General features: G+C 34.5%; 1 protein-coding gene across 8 annotated transcripts in view; it reads right to left on the reverse strand.

Annotated features, from left to right (window-relative positions):
- PPFIA2 (PTPRF interacting protein alpha 2) overlaps positions 1–20636 on the reverse strand; it is a 288180-nt gene that overhangs the window by 55772 nt on the left and 211772 nt on the right. For all 8 annotated transcript variants that reach the window (XM_048934182.1, XM_048934184.1, XM_048934181.1 and 5 more), the window contains 4 exons: positions 14809–14925; positions 5095–5316; positions 3317–3463; positions 1218–1352 (listed from right to left, as the gene is read on the reverse strand). In XM_048934182.1, the coding sequence (XP_048790139.1) occupies positions 1218–1352; positions 3317–3463; positions 5095–5316; positions 14809–14925 (621 nt within the window). The remainder of the gene's footprint in view (positions 1–1217; positions 1353–3316; positions 3464–5094; positions 5317–14808; positions 14926–20636) is intronic.

Raw genomic sequence — 20636 nt, forward strand, 5'->3', positions numbered from 1 at the left:
TGTCAAGGGATTGAACTTTTGTGCATCTTTCTTTCTGATTCTTAGTTAAAATGCAGTTATATTTTTTAATATTTCAAGTAGCTTTCTTTTTGCTGCTGCTTCCTTTTTTTTTTTCTCCACCATATTCAGTCTGCCCTTCAGAATCCCACCCATTCATATAAACCTAAAGTGGACAGCACAAAATCTTGATTACTGAATAATGATCTTGCCTTAATAAAACATTTTAAAAAATCCTTCCAAAACTTTTCTGTTTCTACTTCTTAACTAAATTTTTTGTAATCAAGCTTTATTAATGAGGTGCTCTGCACTTAAGGCTTTACTATGAAGTGAAATACACGAAAATTGAAAAGTAAATCCATTAAATATGAAAATTACTGGGAATATAAATGTCTAGAAACAGCAGAAACAGTCATTGGCAACGGAGAAATGATAGCTAAGATAAAACAGTGCTATGTACTAATCTCTTAAATTCATTTTAATTTCCATGATTTGAATATGCAGAATATGTAGTCTGTCATTATATTACATGTCCTTACAGTGCTGGAAATACCTTAACTGCAGTATTAAGCACACACACACCTGAAAATATTAGTGAACAAATATGAAAACTGTCTTACTAAAAATTTTGTTTTTACCTTCTATTTTTCTGCAATAAACTGTTATCACAAAATACACAGTTTGAACTCCCTAGTTTCACATTGCTCTTTTTGAATTCAAAGAACCATGCAAACAAGCCCTGTAAGTATGTACTGCAAGTTGTCTTCGTCTGTGTTGTACAAATCATCCCAGGTGCCATTATGCTTTGTTTTTGTAGCTCTCATTGGAATATTTTTTGTTTCCTACAACTGATGTGTGAAAATATTCAGAAATATGTATGTGAAGGAATATGCCTTTTATTTAAAAAAAAAAATCCTTAAATCATTAACTCTTGCACAGTAAAATAGATCTCCCCAGGCTAATTAATGTTTGCATATATTGGAAATATACCGTAGGTTATCTTACAGGGAATTATTTTATCTGTTATCAAAAGGTAAGAATTGGAAACATGGCAACAATACCATTTCTGGTTAATACTGAACTTGTGGCACATACTTATCAGAAGACATATGTTTTCAAATCAGCTCAACACTTCTTTTCTTTTGTCCTTGAGGAATCAAGATGCAAATTAATGTTAAACAATGGGGCTTCTGAAATGAACCTGCTTCTCAGGGCAGTACCTTAGTCAGAGCTGCAATTCTCTGAGCCAGTTCAGCCTCCACTTCAGGTAAGGTTTCTGCCTTCCTCATTGTCTGCTGGAGCTTCTGTTCTGCCAACTCTAGACGCTCTTGCAGCTGTCTGTTTTTGTCTTCCAGCTGAAGGCCAAAGATAGATGAAAAATTATAAACAGTGAAATTAGAATAAAGACTTTCCTTCAATTACTTAGGTATCAGGGAAGCAATCAGAACTCATTGTAAAGGCTTAGGTATTCCACAACCTGGGGGAACTTACTGGAAAAGTTTTACCTCAAGCATGGAACTGTGTAGGCTGCCAGTTTTATTAATGATGAGTGATTTGAGGCTTCAGGATCATATGATGGTGAAAAAAAGGTATCATAAAATGGTACTTATGAAGATGAATAAAAACCTCCTCTGGTCGATGTGTTGTTTATCTAAGCAAAATAAAAGTATTGGTGCCAGTAAAATGAGAAATGTCTAAATGGAAGTATTTCATCCACCTTACAGAAAAGCTTATGTATACAAGCTAAAATGGGAAAGAAGTACAATTCCAGGACAGAACTCCCTGTGAATTTGCTGAACAAATGCCAGCAATGTAATTAGAAATGTTAAGACTGACACTCAACTAATTTGTTCACTATTAAAAAATGGTTGCTAGTTACTTCAGGTTTCAATGAAATTATTCACTGTGAAGCTATAATTGTCTCATTTTACAAACATGAAATTGTTTAATATGTGAAAACTATTGAAGAGAAACAGTATGGCTTTTGATAACTGCAGTATTTTCTGTCCTACTGAGATCTATCATGATTTAGAATTTTCTAATGGATGGATAATTGTTACCTGCTTTCCTGTTTGTTCCAAGTAATAGAAGTCATCATGAGAAAGGAGTGGGATATGAGATTGTTTGTCAGTTCTCCAAAAGCATGAAGAAATAGGCTTTTTATATGAAAATCTTCCAAATGAACTTAAAGTCTGCTTGCATATCTTCAAGATGTAGTTGTATTGATCACTGCTTTGAGTAGGTAGATCTCTATAGCACAGTATGATTTACATTACCAGTAATGAAGACTCTAAGGACAGATGGGTGTACTTTGCTTTTCCATCGTTTCTTTCTAACCTGCCTGCCCCAAAGAACTGAAGATATATCTTGAAATAGTCAAAAGAAACTGGCATAAGCTGCAGTATTTGAGTTTTGGTACTTTGATTTCCATGACTATGTAGCCACTTACATATATATATGCAGAGTTCTGTGTGCATATGTGTGTAACTAAATCTGCATACAATCATAGAAATAGATTATCCCATATGCCACTTTTTTTTTTTTTTAAGATACGGTAGGTGAGGAAAAATAAAAACTTGGGACACCGAAGGTGAGGTTAAGGGCAATTTCATCTTTTACATTTTAAATGATATGAACTTCATATTATTTTAGTTCACCTTGTATTCCTCAAAATTTAAAAGTGTTTTCTCCTGACATTATGCTTCAGCTTTTGGATTCACTGTGGAAACAAGGCACCACAATAGACAAATGCAAAATTCCATTATGCTCTTTTCTAAAAAGATATTCATAGATAGTTTATCTTCATAAAATCTTAATTACATCGTAGATTCTAAACACTCAATGTGCTACCATTTCATGTAAATTTTGTGAGGTTTTTTTCCCCACAGAAGTTTCTTTTATTTTATTCTTTATATTATTTTATATTCTTTATATTCTTTATATTATATTCTTTTATTCTTTTTTATTCATTTTTCTTTCAAAATGAAACAAACGAACAAACCCCAAATTTAGAAAATCATTACATAAGAAACAAAGACGATCCTTTCCCTATGGACTGTGACGTTGTACATTTATGCAAGACACTTAGAAAACAGTTATTTCACAGCATTGAATGCACACATTGGCTTGGTTTTCATGGTCGTAGTAGCTAACATGAGGCTTAGAGAAGAAAAAAAACAAACATTTTTTTTTAGATTAACATGATTTAAAGAAGGAGCAGGTTAACCCAGTAAAAATCTCATGCATTAGATACACCCCACCTTTCATGTTAATATTTATTATATATGAAGAAAATAACAGACTAATACAGATACTGCACCTGACGTAGGATGGCTTCTTTGTTTGCCAGTTCGTTTTCCAGCTTGTCATTCATGTCATGTATGGAGGTGGATTCTCTCTGTGCACTGAGGTAGCGCTTCTCCAGTGTAGTGATCCTTTCTTCCATATCTTCCTTTTGTGCCATTGCCTAAAATGAAATTAAAAAAAAAAAAAAAAAAAATCAAGAACCATTCAATTAAAAGGGCACATAATTTTATACCAGTTTACTCTTCCTGCTAACAGCAAACAGTACATAAGATGTGTATAGCATGACTTTTCTGTTTTAAGGAGAAATTAATCCTTTTCAGGTTTGATGCACCAAAGATGCTTAAAGTGGTAGCTGTTGAGTAGAGCAGAAAAACAATTCCCAAATTTTGTATATTTTTCCTAATTTCTACATTTTTTCATGCAAGTAAGCACAGCAAAATTGGGTTATGTTTACTTGTTTGCTTTTTAAACAGTGACAGTTATTTGACCAGAAAATGGAAAGCATGAAATAATTGCATAATAATACAAATGTAGGATGGTGATATTGTGAAAAATGTATATGCATACCTACTGTTATTCTTAGGTTCTGATAAAATTTTTGCCAAATTAAATATAACAGACAGCAGATGACATTTCCTTAAATTGCACAATGCAAATGATCACAGTGCTGGATACTTAACATAGCCATGACATACATTACCCATATATGTTATGGATAAGGATTAAAATGTATTAGTGGCCACTTCACTTAGGAAGCAAAGGATTGAAACAAAGAGTAAGCAAGACAGAAGTGGCAGCAACAGCAAGCTGCAATCAAGATGTACAGAAAACAGCAATATTTGTCAGAAAGTAAATAGAGTGAGGAATTTGGACACCCTTCTATAAGGAGCAGCTGTCGAAAAGGAGAAACATCCGTGCAAACTTTGTTGTAACCTCATAAGGAACATACAGTATTTTAAAGGAAACAGCACACAGATGAAAAGAGGCTTTCATGTTGCAGTAGTGTCAGAAGTTCAGAGGGAACATTTCTGCCAGATAACTAGGAATACTAGGTTAAACATTTATACAATGTGCAAACACACAGAAATAAATAACATGCACATGAATAAAATACCTGTACTGTAGAAAGGAATGTTTCAGACAATTACTCTACTTTTAAATACTAAAATAGGTTCCAGAAGTCAACCATTCACACATATCAAGTTCTACATAAGATATTCTGGAGAGTACCATGGAGAGCCATAAATTTTTAGAGTAGAAAAGAAAAAACCTGCAATATATTTCCATGCCAGACATGGATATTCTCTGATGCTTATATACAGCAGTGAAAAATTTCTTAGCTTGATTTATTGAGAGAACTGAATAACATATTGGAACATGAAGCTGTCACAGAAGAATACAGATAATAAATGATTATATTAAATGCTGTTATTTACATAATGGCACAAAGTTTTAAAAAATGATTATCTACATGACCAGCATCTCTGTTAAATCTATTTCAGCATAAAAATGTGGAAATGGCTGAAATAATTGCCAATTTGTGCTCTAGCAATTCTAAAACACAGAGATCTTCCTATTATAGTTGCACATACGCACGCCCACTTCTATGAATACAGTTTTCTAACAAGATTTGTACAATTATTTCTTACTGTAAATTTTGTGTTTCCTATGTCCAAGGGCATTTGTCATTGCTCAAGTTTGCTTTTCATATTCATCGATCCCTGTCAGCTTGTATCGGTATATGAGGAAAAAATGGCAAGGTATGTGAGGTATATATACTGAACTCCTTACCTCTCTAATGTCTCTCTGATATTTACTGTTCATTTCTTCTGTTTTAATGAGCTCCTTCCTGGCAGTTTCTGCTTCCTGCTCTACCTCTCCCACTCGGGATGACAGTGCAGCCAAACGTTCCTTCATTTGTGCCATTTCATAGTTTTGCTTTTCAAGTAGCTCCTGGAGTTCTATAACTTGACTGGTTTCATCATTTGAGTCTATGGAGCCATTCGACAAGCGCTGTTAAAAGAGAAGTGACATTGTACATTATTTCTCTTTTAATATAGACCGTATATAAAGAATTTCTAAAGTCAAGATTATTGTAAACATTACAATAGCAGTTAGAAGAAGAAAAAAAACCACAATAATTTTCACTGTGGGTGAGAGGTATGTATACTAAAAACTGAAAAAGATCAATATTAATGAATATAAAATATTCCATAATGTAAAAACACAAAGATGTAAATATTTGCATTAACAGCAGAATGGTACACTAAAATAGTTCTAGTTTGTCACTATGGCAATTCAAATATAAGTTGTAGCAGTACTATGAACCAAAATGTATACACTTAAGCTAAACTTGTGCACCATTTAGACTTAGTATTTATTCCATTTGCAAAATAAGCCATATAACAGCAGGCAACACTAATAAGTCACAAATTCATATTACTAGAACATTCCAAGAGTCTGGTCAATATAATGGTTAAATCTGCATTAGACATTAGTTCTGCCAAAGTAATTTATGCATTGTTGAGAGGCCTGTGTATTCACTGTCACACTGTTTTAAAGAAAAATAACAAGTCCAGAATGTTTTACTAGATTTGGAAACTGATCTTAGGAATACGAAATAAGTTGCACATAAATGATTCCAGGAAAGAAGTGTGTTCACCAGCAGAACTTGCTGGCATTTCTTTATTACAATATATAGTCATGCTAACCTTTCCCAACATAGGCTAAGCCATGGTTTCACATGAATTTAATTCTTATGTCAAAGCAACAACAACAGAAGTAAGAAGATCAATCCAAGCAATGATGATCTTTTTTTGAGCTATAAAACAGAAAAACAAAATCAATGAAAAAATTATTATTACTTTTCTTGATTAGGTGCAATTTTACTAGTTAAAGTTATATCACGCAGTAGAAAATTAAATTATTTCACTGTAACTGTTAATTTACATAGGTTATCAGTCTCAAAGAACATCATTCAAGAATATTGTGTATTTGTTGTTTGTGAGATGGTAAGGTGTATAGCAAGACAAATACAAAATATGATTTGGAATATCTAAGAGGAAAACAAGTTTTCACTCATTAGCTCTTGTGCCTTATTGTTGTCAAAATATGCTTATAGGGAAATCTAATAAATTCAAAGAACATTACTTTCTTTAATGGCTTTTGACATTATTATTTCCCCAATAAGACAGAAAACAAACCCAGATCAAGACCATCTGCCTTTCTGTGGGTCACTGAATAAAACTGTGTTACTCTAAGACTTCACTACGTCACATAACTCAGCTCCAAAACTGCTTTATGTATCGCATAAAAATTGAAATTGAAACTCTATGACACTGAACCATCATCGATCTACTTGCATGATACCTAGGCAAAATGACATTGGATTTGAACTGGCATTTTGTCACTTTTGTGTCTTTATACTATTTTATTTGTCCATAAATATGGGTACATCACATGGAATAATCACTCAAAAACCTCACAGGCAGAAAGTTAAATGTTAACTCAAGACCTAACTGAGATATCATTACTTCATATCCTCTCTCTCTCTTCTTTCTAGTTATTTAGTTATTTATTTATGTAGTATCTGGAAGGGTTTTTGTTTTTTTGTTTTTTTGTTTTTGGTGCAGAAATATTTCTTAGGACATAAAATTCTAAGAAATAAATATAAATAAGCAGCTAGATGCTTATGATGTTGAATGTTCTTAATAGATTGCTATTAACTATCAGCTGAAGCACCATGGGAAATCTTGTTTGAAGAACTTGTAAGAAAAAGATATTTCTAAGTAGGCAATCGTTTCTGTCTCATCCTCACTACAAATTCCTAGTGCATGCAAGAAATAGCATCCTGATAAAGTCTTCAGCAAACTTCATGATGCTGTCTATTCAAATGCTGTTGTTAAAAAGCCACAGATGAACATAAATTCAAACTAATTTCAAAAATTTGACATGAAAGAAAACTATTTAACAATGGCTAATTTCCTATATAAAAGAAACATGACAATCAGCACATTGTTTAAAAGAGTATACTGGGCCTTGCCAAGGAAGGACACATTTAGCTAAAAGAGAACAGTGATCAAACAGGGTAAATGCTTTTAGACTCTCAGAACTTCCTCTGAAGCGCAGTAATGGTAAAATTCTCTTAGAAAGGACAGGGGAGGTAGATCTGTGACCTCCACACACTATTCATCAAGTAATTGAAAAAGGCAGAACTGGACAACTTCTCATCATCTCAGTTATTGTTTTAGACTAGAATACAATATAATACAATATAATACAATGAATATGAATATGAAAACTAAATGATGTTATAATACTCCTTCTTAGTACCTTATTACTACTGTTTTTCATTAATTTTAAGCTCTCCAATATGTACTAGAAATCACAGCACATTGATTATAAATGCTTTCATGGGAACCAGAGACACTGTGGAAATCATAGAATTATTTATATTGAAAAAGACTTTCAACGTCAGAAAGCCTAATCATGCACCTAAGGCTACCATGTTCACAACTAAACCATGTACCAAAACACCACCTGACTGGGGCTGCACTACCAACGCCTAACCACTCTTTCCATGAAGAAATTCTACCTGATTCAAACTTCCCTGATGCAACTTGAGCCCATTTCCTCATGCCCAATCACTTGTCACTTGAGAAAGATAGACTGATACCTGCTGCAACCTTCTTTCAAGTACTTCTAGAGAGTGATGAAGTCTCCTCTCAGCCTCCTCCACTTCCGACTGAACAGTCCCAATTCTCTCATATTTCTTGTTTTCTAGTCCCTTCAGCAGCCTTATTTCTCTTCTCTGCAAACCCTCAAGAAATTCAATATCCTCCCTGTACTGATTGTTGAATGCCATACAATTGGACATACCCCATCAATCTAGTCTATACAGATTGCCCTGCAGAGCCTCTCTACCCTCAAATAGATTAGGAATTTCATCCAGCCTGCTGTTATCTGCAAATTTACTCAGAGTATCCTCTATTCCCTCATAAAATCATTGACAAAAATATTAAACAAAACTTGTCCTAATGCTGAGTTGTGAGTAATGCCACTTTTGAGTGACTGACAATTTAATTTTACACAGTTCACAATGACCCTTTGGGCCTAGTCATCTTGGTATCATGGCAGTTTTTCCTCCAATGAACACTGCATCCATACAACTCCCAAGCAGCCAGTTCCACTGGTAGAATACTGTGTGGAACATAAATGCTCTCCTGAAATCCAGGTAAACAACTGTATAACCAAGATGTTATAATCACAATACAATTGTGTATAATCAATAGATATCAAGATGTTATAATCGCAATATAATCAAGAGAGTAAGGCAAAGCAGACAACGATCACAAAAAGAGAATAAGTGGAAGAGCTTACCCTTGGGTTGAGCTCACCAGAAGACACCAAAAGAGGGGACCTCCAGAAGAGATCCTTCCCCTCTGGTAGCCAGCTCTTAAATAGGTCCAGGAGGGGTGGAGCCTGGCTCCACCCCTTCCAGCAGCACAGGTGAATTGCCTTCACCTGTGCTCCTCTGGCTGACTCATGGCTCACCTCAGGTGATTAATCAGAGGTTCAGGCCGTGACTCAGCAGTTCCCATACAACAACATTCACTGCACTTTGTCCACTAAGTGAATCATCTTGTCATATGAGATTAGGAGGGTCAAACAGGACCTGTCTTTCATAAATCTGTGCTGACTGGGTCTAATCACATGGAGGTCCTGTACATGATGTGTGATGGCACTTGAGATGATCTATTCTATAACCTTCCATGGCACTGAGCTTTAGCTGGCAGGTCTGTAATTGGATTTAATTGGCCTGTAATTCCCTGGATACCCCTTCCTGCCTTCCATGCAGATGGGCATCACAATCACTAACCTCCAGCCAATTGGGACCTCCCTAGGTAACCTGGTTTGTTAATAAATTATTGAAAGTGGCTTGGTAACCACTTCTGCCAGCTCCTTTAGTTATCTGTCTGGCCCCATAGATTTGTGTCCAGTGTATGTTCTAGCATAAGCCAAAAATTCCCAGATAAAGATAAGAAACTCATAAGTATCTCTGAGTAAAATGGGAGAAAGGATTATGATACTGGTGCAGTATCAAGTCAGAGAGGGTAATGACTGTGCACTGGTTTGAAGCAAGAACTAAGTTGCATTAAGTTGTGTTCAGTTTTTGACAATTTTTTTGTATGGCTTTGGTAAATCCTATTTTTTTCTTCAAGGAAAAGCAGGGAGAAGAACAATAAGTTGGAGCATTATACCTAACAATCTCTCCCTATATCATTCTCTCTGCATTGAAATAACCAAAAGAAAAAACAGCTGCAGCCTGGTTTACTAGCAAAAACAAACAAAACAAAACAAACATCCAAGAACGACAGTAAAAGGAAAACAAGAGAAAGTGTAAAATAAGACTAAGCCAACACACTGTAAAGGACACAACTCCTGTAAAAATATACCTAGATTGAGTTATAATGTAGCAATTTATGCACAGGAACATAATTTAGCAATGGTGAATCCCAAGAACAGGACAGAGAACCTCCAAGCAACAAATTGTCTGCAGCTGTAAACCAACTGACCAAGGTATGTTTGGGCTAGGTACTACAAGCCAGTAGTTATATATTTTGCACTAGAAGTTTATGTAGGAGTGGTGGGAGAAGGAAAAAAAAAGATTATCTCACAGGATTACTCCCAAACAGTCAGCAGTTGAGACAGAATTCATTTACTTGATAAAACTCCTCCTCTGTGTCTCTCAGATTATGGCAGGATAGGTGCAGGTGATTCACATGATGTCCCTGTGCATAAGCACATTTAGGCCTGAGGATTAAATTCAATCCTGTCTAATCTCAAAGTGCCACTGAATAATTAAAATCAAGCGTGAAATTGAGAAGACTGATTTCTTCAACAAACTAATATTTTATGCTGTAAGTAACTGCTTTTTTTGTTTTCCATTCACTTTTTTTTTGTTTGTTTCTTTCTTTCTTTTTAACCCTGAAAGCATTTGCATTTTGTCTACTCTTTCCTAACCTTTTTCTCTAATGGAGTATTAAGTTGGTCACACCATAAATCACCAAAAACTGAAGTCTTTGCTATATACTCAAGTCAATACAGTGCCATGGTTCTTTGAGAGTATTTGCTGTAGTTTGGCTGACTATGCTTGATAAATAGTACAAAGCATAAACCCAGACAACTTCTGACATATGTTACACTAGAACTAAGAACTGAAAACATGAAAACTTCTGTTTAAAAACAAAGGAAAAATATTCTTTTGATTTTACATAATTTTCTTGACATGAAGCACAAAAAATTTATATTAAAATAGCATTTCAAACATTTGCAGACACTATGTTCTATTTGCTAACTATGTGACACCTTGCCAATGTAAATATTTAAAATACACATAACTAAAGAATACAAGTGTAGGCAATTTTACTTTATTTTGTTGGTATGAAATTAGATAGGAAATCAATAATCTAAAGCACAGGTAAAAAATAAGAGGATAGATACAAGCTAAGGTTCAGCAAGGAACTGATTTCAGAAAGTGACACAATATTTAGGAAAGACTAAAATGAGAGGAATGGTTTCTAAGTGTCAAAATCTCATTATTGCAGAAGTTTCTGTAGACTAGATTATGCTCCACTGACCCGCTTCCAGATATGACAAATCTCCTACCTGCTACGAGTCTGTGACCCTACTGCTCATGGTTACTGGCCTCTGGGGTACTCCCTTGTCACATGATGATGGCATCTCAACCTAAAGAAAGACTCTTGAACCACACTGTGAGTCTTCTTTCTCCATCAGAAGATGGCAAGTGCTAGCAGCTGTGAAACTATGTGTGAATTCTGGGCAGTAACTGAGGTATGAGAGCCTTCCTATGCTTCATAAGCAATATACACCATTTCCTTGGTAAAAAGTACTTTTCTTTTTTTTGGGGGGGGGGGAGGGGGGGGGAGAAATAAAATTCTCATAGATAATAAGACTTCTAAAGCAATGCTTTGATAATCTTGATAAGCAGAAATTTATAAGGAAATGTGAAAATAAGTTTATATGACTGAAAGACAAGTTAACTTGCATGGAAAAAAAAAAAACTTCTGAAAATTTAAAGATCTGAATGAATGTCTATTGATTTATTGTGTAAATATTGCGAAATTAATGCAGCTTTTCAGCATCATAAGATGCCTGAGCTGTAGTGTTGAGTATTAAATATTCACAGTCATAGTGCTTGGCAACTTTGCCCATAGCAGCTGGATTTGAACTAGATGATCTTTAAGGTCCATTCCAACCCAATCCATTCTGTGATTTTTATGCAGACACACTCAGCTACTAAGCACAACAGCACTCACAAAATCAGAGAATGCATTAGAAAAGACCTTCAAGATCATCAAATCCCATCATAAAATCATGTCCCTCATGCCATACCCTTGTCTCTTAAACGCAAGCAGGGATTGGGGCTCCACCAATACTTGCCTAAAGCCTCTTTAAAGTGAAACACTGCATGATATTCCACTATGAACACTCCATTAAGAGGACTGACAGCTTAGATTCATGAAGGCTTCTAGAGCCTGCTGCAGTTTATCCCCATTTTTCTTTCCTCTCTGGCAAGTCCTTATTTTTCCAGGTGTCTCAATCTTCATCAAATCTCCCTACACACACACTTTTAACATTAGATTATCAATATTTATTCGGAAGGGGATTATTAGAACCCCTCCCCCCCAATATCTGCACTGCTTAGATACTAACCCAACATCTGATTATGAAATTTATTCTGTGTCTGAAGCATACTACTTTCTTAATTTACAGTGTGAATTGAATGCTTTGGGATGAGATTGTGTCTGCAACTATTATTATGCATCATGATTGTACTTAAGCAGCAAAACAAATGATCCTTATAACAAACTGTCTCTAAATCATGAACATCCCTTTGACAGCCAGTGTTGAATACAAGCTTTGTTCTATTTAAACTGTTGCTTTTGATGAAGGCTGCCTTCATTCTGTTCTCTGCTGCTCACCTATGCTGCCAATTAAAATGAAAGAGCAAAGGAGTACACATGAAATAAATTATTAAGTATCAACTGAAAGTTTTCTTCTGCAGTTTTCTACTGACCAAAATGATCAGAGAATCAAAAAATATTCTGGTCCCAAAGTAGAACAGATTCTGATGACTGCTCTGAAAGATATCATCTACTTTTTTTAAATTACTATTTCCTTTTTTTTAATTTGATTTGCAAACCAAAACCTTCTTGACACTTCAGCCTACTCTGAGTTTGCTTGGGCAAAATACCTTTTATTCCTACTGGATGCAATGTCTATAACTACTGTCAATATTTTAAGAGATTTTAGTATTTATAAGCTACAGGCAGGTGATTTAATTATTGGAAGATGATAGTGTCAAGGCTAGGAAGAAACACATGTATATATATAATCATCAAATACAGACAAACTGGTTTTGAATTGTGTCCAGTTTTAAAAGCTATGGTTACAAATAACAGCAATTAAGTTTAAAAAATAGAAACAGTGCATTTCCAAGGAAAACCCTGATTAACACTGCACTTAAATGATGAGCTTGCATCTTCAGTGTAACAAAATCTGCCTGAAGTGCTCTGTCAAACAGTAACCCTCTTATGCGTACAGGGTGTCCATGAAGATAAGAAGTCATTACTCAGGCAAATTCATCCTAGATAAAATTCCATTAATTTCAGAATAATTTTAGTAATTATTTATTATATGTTTGAATTAAAAGATTCAGCATGGAACTTACTATGGAATATTCTCCTATATTGTCCAGAAATAGGCAATAAATTTTGGAGCGTAGAGGAAACACGCCATTATAAGTGCAGGATATACTATGACAGTTAATATACAAGGTATACACACATCAGAAAATGAAATACTTTCTGAAGTAATTTCCCAAATGCATACGATCATTTCTGAAAACTTTCCATTTTATTCAATAACTCAATTTTAATGACTCATATAGTAGTAGAAATAAACATCAGCAAAGAATAACTTAAAAAAAAAGAAAAAAGATACTTAATCTCAGCATCTTATTTTTTGGGACAGCTGGGACAGCAAGCACCGCATTAAAAGGACTTAGTTTATAGCATGAGTAGAGAACACACTGTGCTATTTCAGTTACATATGGTAGATGGTGTGTGAAATTCAATCACAAGTTCAGGTACGCCAATTTGTTTTTATGTCTAGTAATAATAAATTCAGAAAGGCAAATCTTTTATTTTGCTATCTTGAATTATTCTTCAAACTGAAGTCAATTTTTGGGCAAAAAAATTTTTTTCACCCAACCTGACCATGACTGTTGGTTGGAGATAGATTAAAGTGATTGCTAATTCAAAATAGCAAATGAAAGAGATTAAAGATTTCTGAAACAACACATCACTTCATACACTTACAAGACCTTTCATACTGCTTAGAAGAAATGAATCATACTGTCTTAAATCGCGTGTAAATGGGTGTGTAATGAGTTACGAGTGGAGTGGGCAACATCTTACGTTGGTGGCTGGTAAGTATAATTTGAATTTGAAATTATAAAATTTCGTATTCTTGTAAGTTAAGAGCTGTAGTCAGAGACATCTGTGTGCTTTTGTTTTGTTCAATGTCTTTTCTCTCTTTTGAACCTTGTAATGAGTACTTTCTCATGTAGGTATCTTAAGAAGTTTGGAATTTTTAAAATCAACCAAAAGCTGTTCATTCTTTTTTCCTATATTTTTCTGAAGAAATAAATACTCCCAGTTAATTCTCATTACTTCTATTTTACCATTAGTTTCCTTTTAAATATTTCATGGTTAGAGATCCAAGCAGCAACTTTACTAATTTCTCTTAGTGTGAAATGTTATGTTATGATAGCTTTTTAATTTAATATCTTCGAATTAAGAGAAGATATACAGATTGTTTTTATCCATCTGGAAAACTAACACTGAAAACTTCTAAATCAGATATTCTCTATCTTGTTTTTGTCCTTTAGACTTAAATACTTAGCCTAAATAACATTCAGCTAGTTTGTACTGAAAAAATGCTAAGTAAAATGTTCTTCACTTTTCTCTACATGAAAAAGAATATGAATTGGCAACACGTTGGTAGGTAGCACAAAGGAAAATTATCTTTTATAGTTTTTAGGTTTCTTTTTCATTTCATTATGGGCTATTTTGGCAGCAGTTTTTGCATATATATACTTTCATATGTATGTACAAGTACACCACGCTTTTCTGTCTATGACAGATAGGACCACTCAGCAGAATATATTGTACTTAACTGTAGTATTTTGCTAAAAAATCCAATAAAATTTTATTATAACGTGGAGACCTAACTCAATATCCTACCAGAGAGCTAGGACTTGCCCATTTGCATTTGCTTTTCATTTGAAGAAGCTTGACGTTCATGCTTGGCAAACAACACTGTAAATGAAAGTCTCATAAAACGTTCACATTAAAAAATATTATATTAGATTATTTTTCATATTGATTGTGTATTCCAATGAAAACTAGTATTCTATACCTTTTCATGAACCTTTTGCCCTGGCTCCATTCCTTCAATATGTTCTGATTCAGCAGGCCCTTCACCAGCTGCAATTTTCCTTTGAATGTGTGCATTTTGTTCACGCAAAGCTACAATCTGCAAGAGACAGAAAGTAAATGGTCAATATGTATAAGAAAACCAAAAATCACTGAGAAGGCAATCTGTTGACATCTGCAGACAATCTAGTGACATTATGATACCAAACTGGCCATTCCTAGCAGCTGCATTATTAGGTTGACACATTCAGGGAAGTTGAAAAAATGCTTAAGAACCATTATGGATATAAAGGAACCAATAAATGACTGGAGATTCAGTGTTAAGTCTTGTGTTATCTTCTATTTTTACTTTGTACTAATTTATTTTTTTAATTTCCACCTTGAAACATGGAAGAACTCTTGGTTATAAATTAGGAAACTGATAACTGCAAGGGTAAGATTAATCCTTTTGTACTGAACACAGTTGACAACAACACGGCATTGTAGGAGCACAGGGACAAAAAATATGAATCAAACACAAGTGATGTAAAATTGAGCGTTAGTTTTCTCAATTTTTCACCAGTTAGTAACTGCAACACGTATTTTAAGCAATATTTGATAGGAAAAACATGTAAATAAAGTCTTTTAACACATTTTCAAGTTGTTTTTTATGTTAAAGATATTGCTTTATTTATTGGTAGTGGTATCGAAAATCTCACTCATTGGAAAATAAGCTGACTTCTCTCTGTACTATTCTGTTTCTGAATGGACAACATGAAACTCAGTAGTACTGCTTCTGAGAAATATGCGCATGCCTAATCCTTATTATTGCTTTTATGTTTACAATATCCAACTTAACCTCTCAATTACAGAACATGTTCACAGACAGTTTTCCAGGTATCTATGAATTAATACTTATTTACTTATACTAATACATATACTAATACTTATAAGGCAGTAATTCTTGATGTAATTTTTGGTGGATTTCATGCTAACTCTTCTTTTGGAAAAGGATAATGGTAATATTCTAGAGAATGGAGTCATATTTGCTAAAATTAAATAAAATGCATTTAAAAAAATAAAGGTGCATAAATAGCACTGTTGTGCAATTATTCAGAACTATATTATTAACCTTGGATTCAAGTTCTAGTAATACCTCTTAAAATATGAACAGTCATAACGTTTTTTTGTCCTCAAATAATCAGATTTGTTTTCTAAATGACCAGTTAGGTACCAGATAAAACACAGCCCTTCCTGCTAGACTGTAAGTGTTCTGACATCCTTAGGGAGAAGTGGTATCTGTATATTACAAGAATATTCTGAGTACTTTTCCTACCCATAACAATTTTTGCTTGAAATCCTGACCTGTGACCCCAGCACAGAGCTAAGCTTAACCCTTCAGCATTTGCTATTATCCATTGACTTAAGGCACAAAAATTACAATAGCTGAGCTGAAAATCTTGAACTTATCTGTCTTGCACAGACCAGGATAATGGAAAAGCCAATGTGCTAAAAGCTGATATTAAAGTGGTTATCTGATCTCTTCTGTAAAAATTGGAGGCAAACATCACCAGCAGGACCTTCCATGTCCAAAAGAGATTGGATAAATGACATGCATATCTTTCCTCCTGACTGAAAATCGATGATTATCTTAAATTAGATGCTTCCATTATGATAGCTAAATGTTAGAAAAGTAATTCCATCAAAACACTGAAGAAATTCCAGAAAAAAATTATGGAAAAAGACCATGCCTGTGCTGTGATAGTACATACGAACCTGGTCCTTCTCACTCCTCATATGCAGTGAGAAAAATTATTTCAGTTAACTCATCAGTGTATATTTTCCCTCTTGCAGTGTGTATAACACTGCAGATGAAAACATAAATTTATGTTTTCAAATACATATGGCCCATACATAAGCTAAATAAAGTCCTATTGTAATTTTTTAAACCGTTGCATAATCAATTTCTATGTTGACTTTTTCCCCCATATTTTTGCAATTTAAACTGCATTTAAAGCCATCTGCCAGTGAAGGATTGAAAGACAACTGGTGTAATCATCTTGCTCTAAATTTGCTTTCCATTGAACAGATGCCTACAGCATGAAGAGAAAGAAATATATTTAAATTAATTAATAATCACATAAGGCTAAAACATCAAAGGCATTTCTTTTTGTAGGATTCTTTATCATATTTAAAATAAAAAATACTTTTATATTAATTATTTTTCTCCTTTTGATTTATTTATCATTCAGTTTACTAGCATTACAACTCATTAAATATAATTTTTGTAGATAAAGGATAAAAGAGGCTCTAAACACATGTATACAGTGTTAGGTTCCATACAACAAGAATTTAGATCACTTAAAGAATGTAAGCATTAAAGGAAGACAATTATTTTAAGTTGTTGGGTTTTTTTACTACTTCCCCTACCTTAAAGTACTGAACTTGTTCCTTTGATCTCTCAACACAAATTTGTTCTAGACAATGAAACTTGCTGACACCTGTTTCTTTTAATTTGCTGTGTTTGGCAGATCTAAAAGGCTAAAAGACTTTTTTTAAAATTTAATTTAGTGCAATCAAAAAGATGTTTATTTTTGCATGGGTGGCATGCCAAACTACTTGTGACTATATTGTACACTTAAGTCTTTCAGACAATAGGGAAATTCCCTACTTGGATATCTTCCTACATTATTATAACAGCCTACATTTTAAAAGTGTATCATATTTCAGTCTACTGAGAGCATAATTCAGATTCCCAGTCCATCTTCTGACTCTGCTTCAATTTTGGCAGGGATAAACCTTGTTTGAAGGTTTAATAAATGGTAATTTTATATGGATTACCATAATTGAGTGCAGCACATGGAATAAAGGATGCTTAGAGACCGGTGTGGTTTGCTTCTCCCTAAATGGAAATTTAAATCCTGATTCATACATATAAATGTACTCTTTTCATGTTATGTTTCTAATTTGTGTTAATCAGAACACAACCTTTCAGAAGCCACTGCTTAGACAGTTCAGAGACATTTAAATGAGGTTAACTGATTTAAATTATTTAATTGTACCATAATGTAATAATGACAGAATTTGTCATAATTACAATTTTTTTAAAAATTAATAGAGCTGAAAATGCATGCACATTTTCTTAGAATTTTATATATAACTTCTGAAAAGAATTATAATCAGCCTTTTGTTTCATCAAGGTCTTGTAGTAACAATACGCTCTATTTCTTTCACTTTTTTGGTGGAGGAAAAACACAGCATGGAATGCACACCTGCAAAACCTCCTTATTGAAAAACAAATTGATCCTTTTGTGAATCATGATATAAACCAGGCATTTTGAAAACTTTCACTGGGAGGGAAAAGGCATTTAAAAACTAAACAGAGACAATTTATGTGTTCCTCAGGGTAGTTTTTAGGAAGAATGGAACTCACTCAGTGAGGGTAATCTGAATGCCTACTGTAGATTGTGTGCACAGGACTTACAGAAAAATGCCCAATATGTAAAAATATTAATTTTGATTATTCTCCACTAAAAAGATATCTTTTAATAATCCTGTTCAAAAGAGACTTTCAATATTTAATTAGAAAATCACCTGAATAGTTACAGATTTTTCTGTAATTTTAATAACTGTCAGTTGAGATGTGACAGACTTGGCTACAGTACTTTAAGATATTTGTGACTACATCTTCTCAGTCTGAGTGCATTTGCTGAATATCAGAAACAGCATGAGTAAGTCCAGGAAAGGACATTCAGAACTTTGCACTTCAACACAGATTTATATGTGATGCAAGACTAGGAATAGTGGCATCCAAGTCACAGAAATGCTTTCTCTGCTACAAGGGCATGGTTTGTTATAGTTTGAGAATTGTACTTGGAAAGAACTGCATTTACTCCTCTAAGAGATCATGTCTGGTTCTAACGCTTTACAGATGGACTACCTAGAAAAGTATCCCTATCACATTGTTTGCCATGATGCTTACCTCCTTGCAATCATTAATTCACTTGTCTTCACAACTATTACAACAAAGGGAAAACTGAAATACTAGAGGCGCAAATACTCAATAATTATGCTTATGGATATTAAGAACATTTCCTAGGAAGATGGAGGTTAACTGATTCTTGAAATTACAGAGGAATTCTCTTGCCACAAGTATAGAGACAAATATTTTAAATTTCTCAACAGATTGCTCCAGTCAACACACAATTTACAAATGAAAGGCAAAGCAAATTGACACAGTGCTCTCTCAGAGCATTTCCATCCACTGCATTCTTGCTTATACTCCTTTTGGTCCCTCACTTATACATCATTTGCAGCCTCAAATATACACTCAGTATACACTTCTCTGTATATTTTTTCCCACATATTCAGATCATGGAAGAAATCACTGTTATGTCTGCAAAACAGGGAGCTCAGGAAATTCCAAGCAGGAACTCTTCAAAAGTCTTATAATATTATGTGTAGAATTACACTAACTGGTACAAAAAGATTTGAATGGACATCTCCCTTTACAGTACAGTGGCAAGTGATTTGAACGAGCCATTAAATTCTTCTTATAAATAAAAACATTATTAAGATTTTTAAAATTTCTTCTGGCCTGAAGACTAGCAATTTCTAGGCCTCAAACATACAGCAACTGAAAATCCTATTTTCAGTCATACCTAAAAGGTACATGCCTGGGGGAAACCCCAACTCTCATTAGGTAAATATTGCCTATGTCTCTGTGCACTTGGTTATGTTATGTTGCAGGAAAGGCAAAACCTCAACCGAGCCCAATAGTATTCTATCAACCATAGCAGTGGATCTTGCTGCTGGGAAGAGGCCATGGGAGCTCTAGCACTAATCCTGCGGCCCACATTGGAGAGACTGAAGATCAAAATGGACTCATCTACTACAACAGTGAGAAGAGAGCCTTGGGCATTTGCCAGATGAGCCAGTTGCACACTGAGATGGTCTGAAGAATGACTGCTGTGAGAACAGTGGCTGAGTGGCCAGAGCAAGCAGTGGGAGCCCAGGCTGGCCTGCCTCAAGGCTTGAGGCAGTGCCAGGTCTGTGTTAGGTCTCTGACATTTCAAATCCACTTCCACTGTCTACCTTTTGTCTTAATTAAGCATATTTTGCATGAAAGAAACCACTTCTAAGTTACATCATGTCACTGTTGGCAGGTTAATGGAGGAACCCTTTCATGTGCCAGGACACAGTGTGCTCCAGATAAGACGCAGCAATCTTGGCAGCTACAGCCCTGTAGGAAAACTACTGGATCACAGGTGCTCACTGTGCAAAGCAGAGGTACCAGCCCAGCACCAGCTGTGCTGAATAGGCACACAAAGAATTAGCAGCTTGACTGTACTGCAACAATACCTATCTGATCTCTGTACCTACAACTGTGATGGAGTGCACCAGCTTCGGCGGTTTTGGCAGATATCATTCTGATTCCTGCCAAATAAACCCTCATAAAACTTATTTTTTCCCTATAAAAACTTACATACTAATAACTATTACACAACTGCTTACTTGATCTACTGTTTGTAAGTTTCTCACAGTGTCATAAAGACAGAAATATTTTTAATTATTTCCAGAAATGGGGAGATTGAGAGAGTGGCAATGTGAGGCTTCTTCTCCTGGCCAGTAGCTTCTGTTTTTACAAAATACCATTGCAATGGAAGTGTTCTCTGGCAATATGGGTAGCAGTGTGCTGTGGAATGAGAAGTATCTTAGTTTGAACTGACTTAGGTTTTTAAGAGATTACATTCCATAAAGTGACATGATTTACTGGACAATCCACGAATCCCAATGGGCTCAATTTTTTTCTTTTTTTTTTTTTATGTCTGT

Source organism: Lagopus muta, chromosome 1 (genome assembly GCF_023343835.1).
Source record: "Lagopus muta isolate bLagMut1 chromosome 1, bLagMut1 primary, whole genome shotgun sequence".
In the NCBI taxonomy this organism is placed as follows: domain Eukaryota; kingdom Metazoa; phylum Chordata; class Aves; order Galliformes; family Phasianidae; genus Lagopus; species Lagopus muta.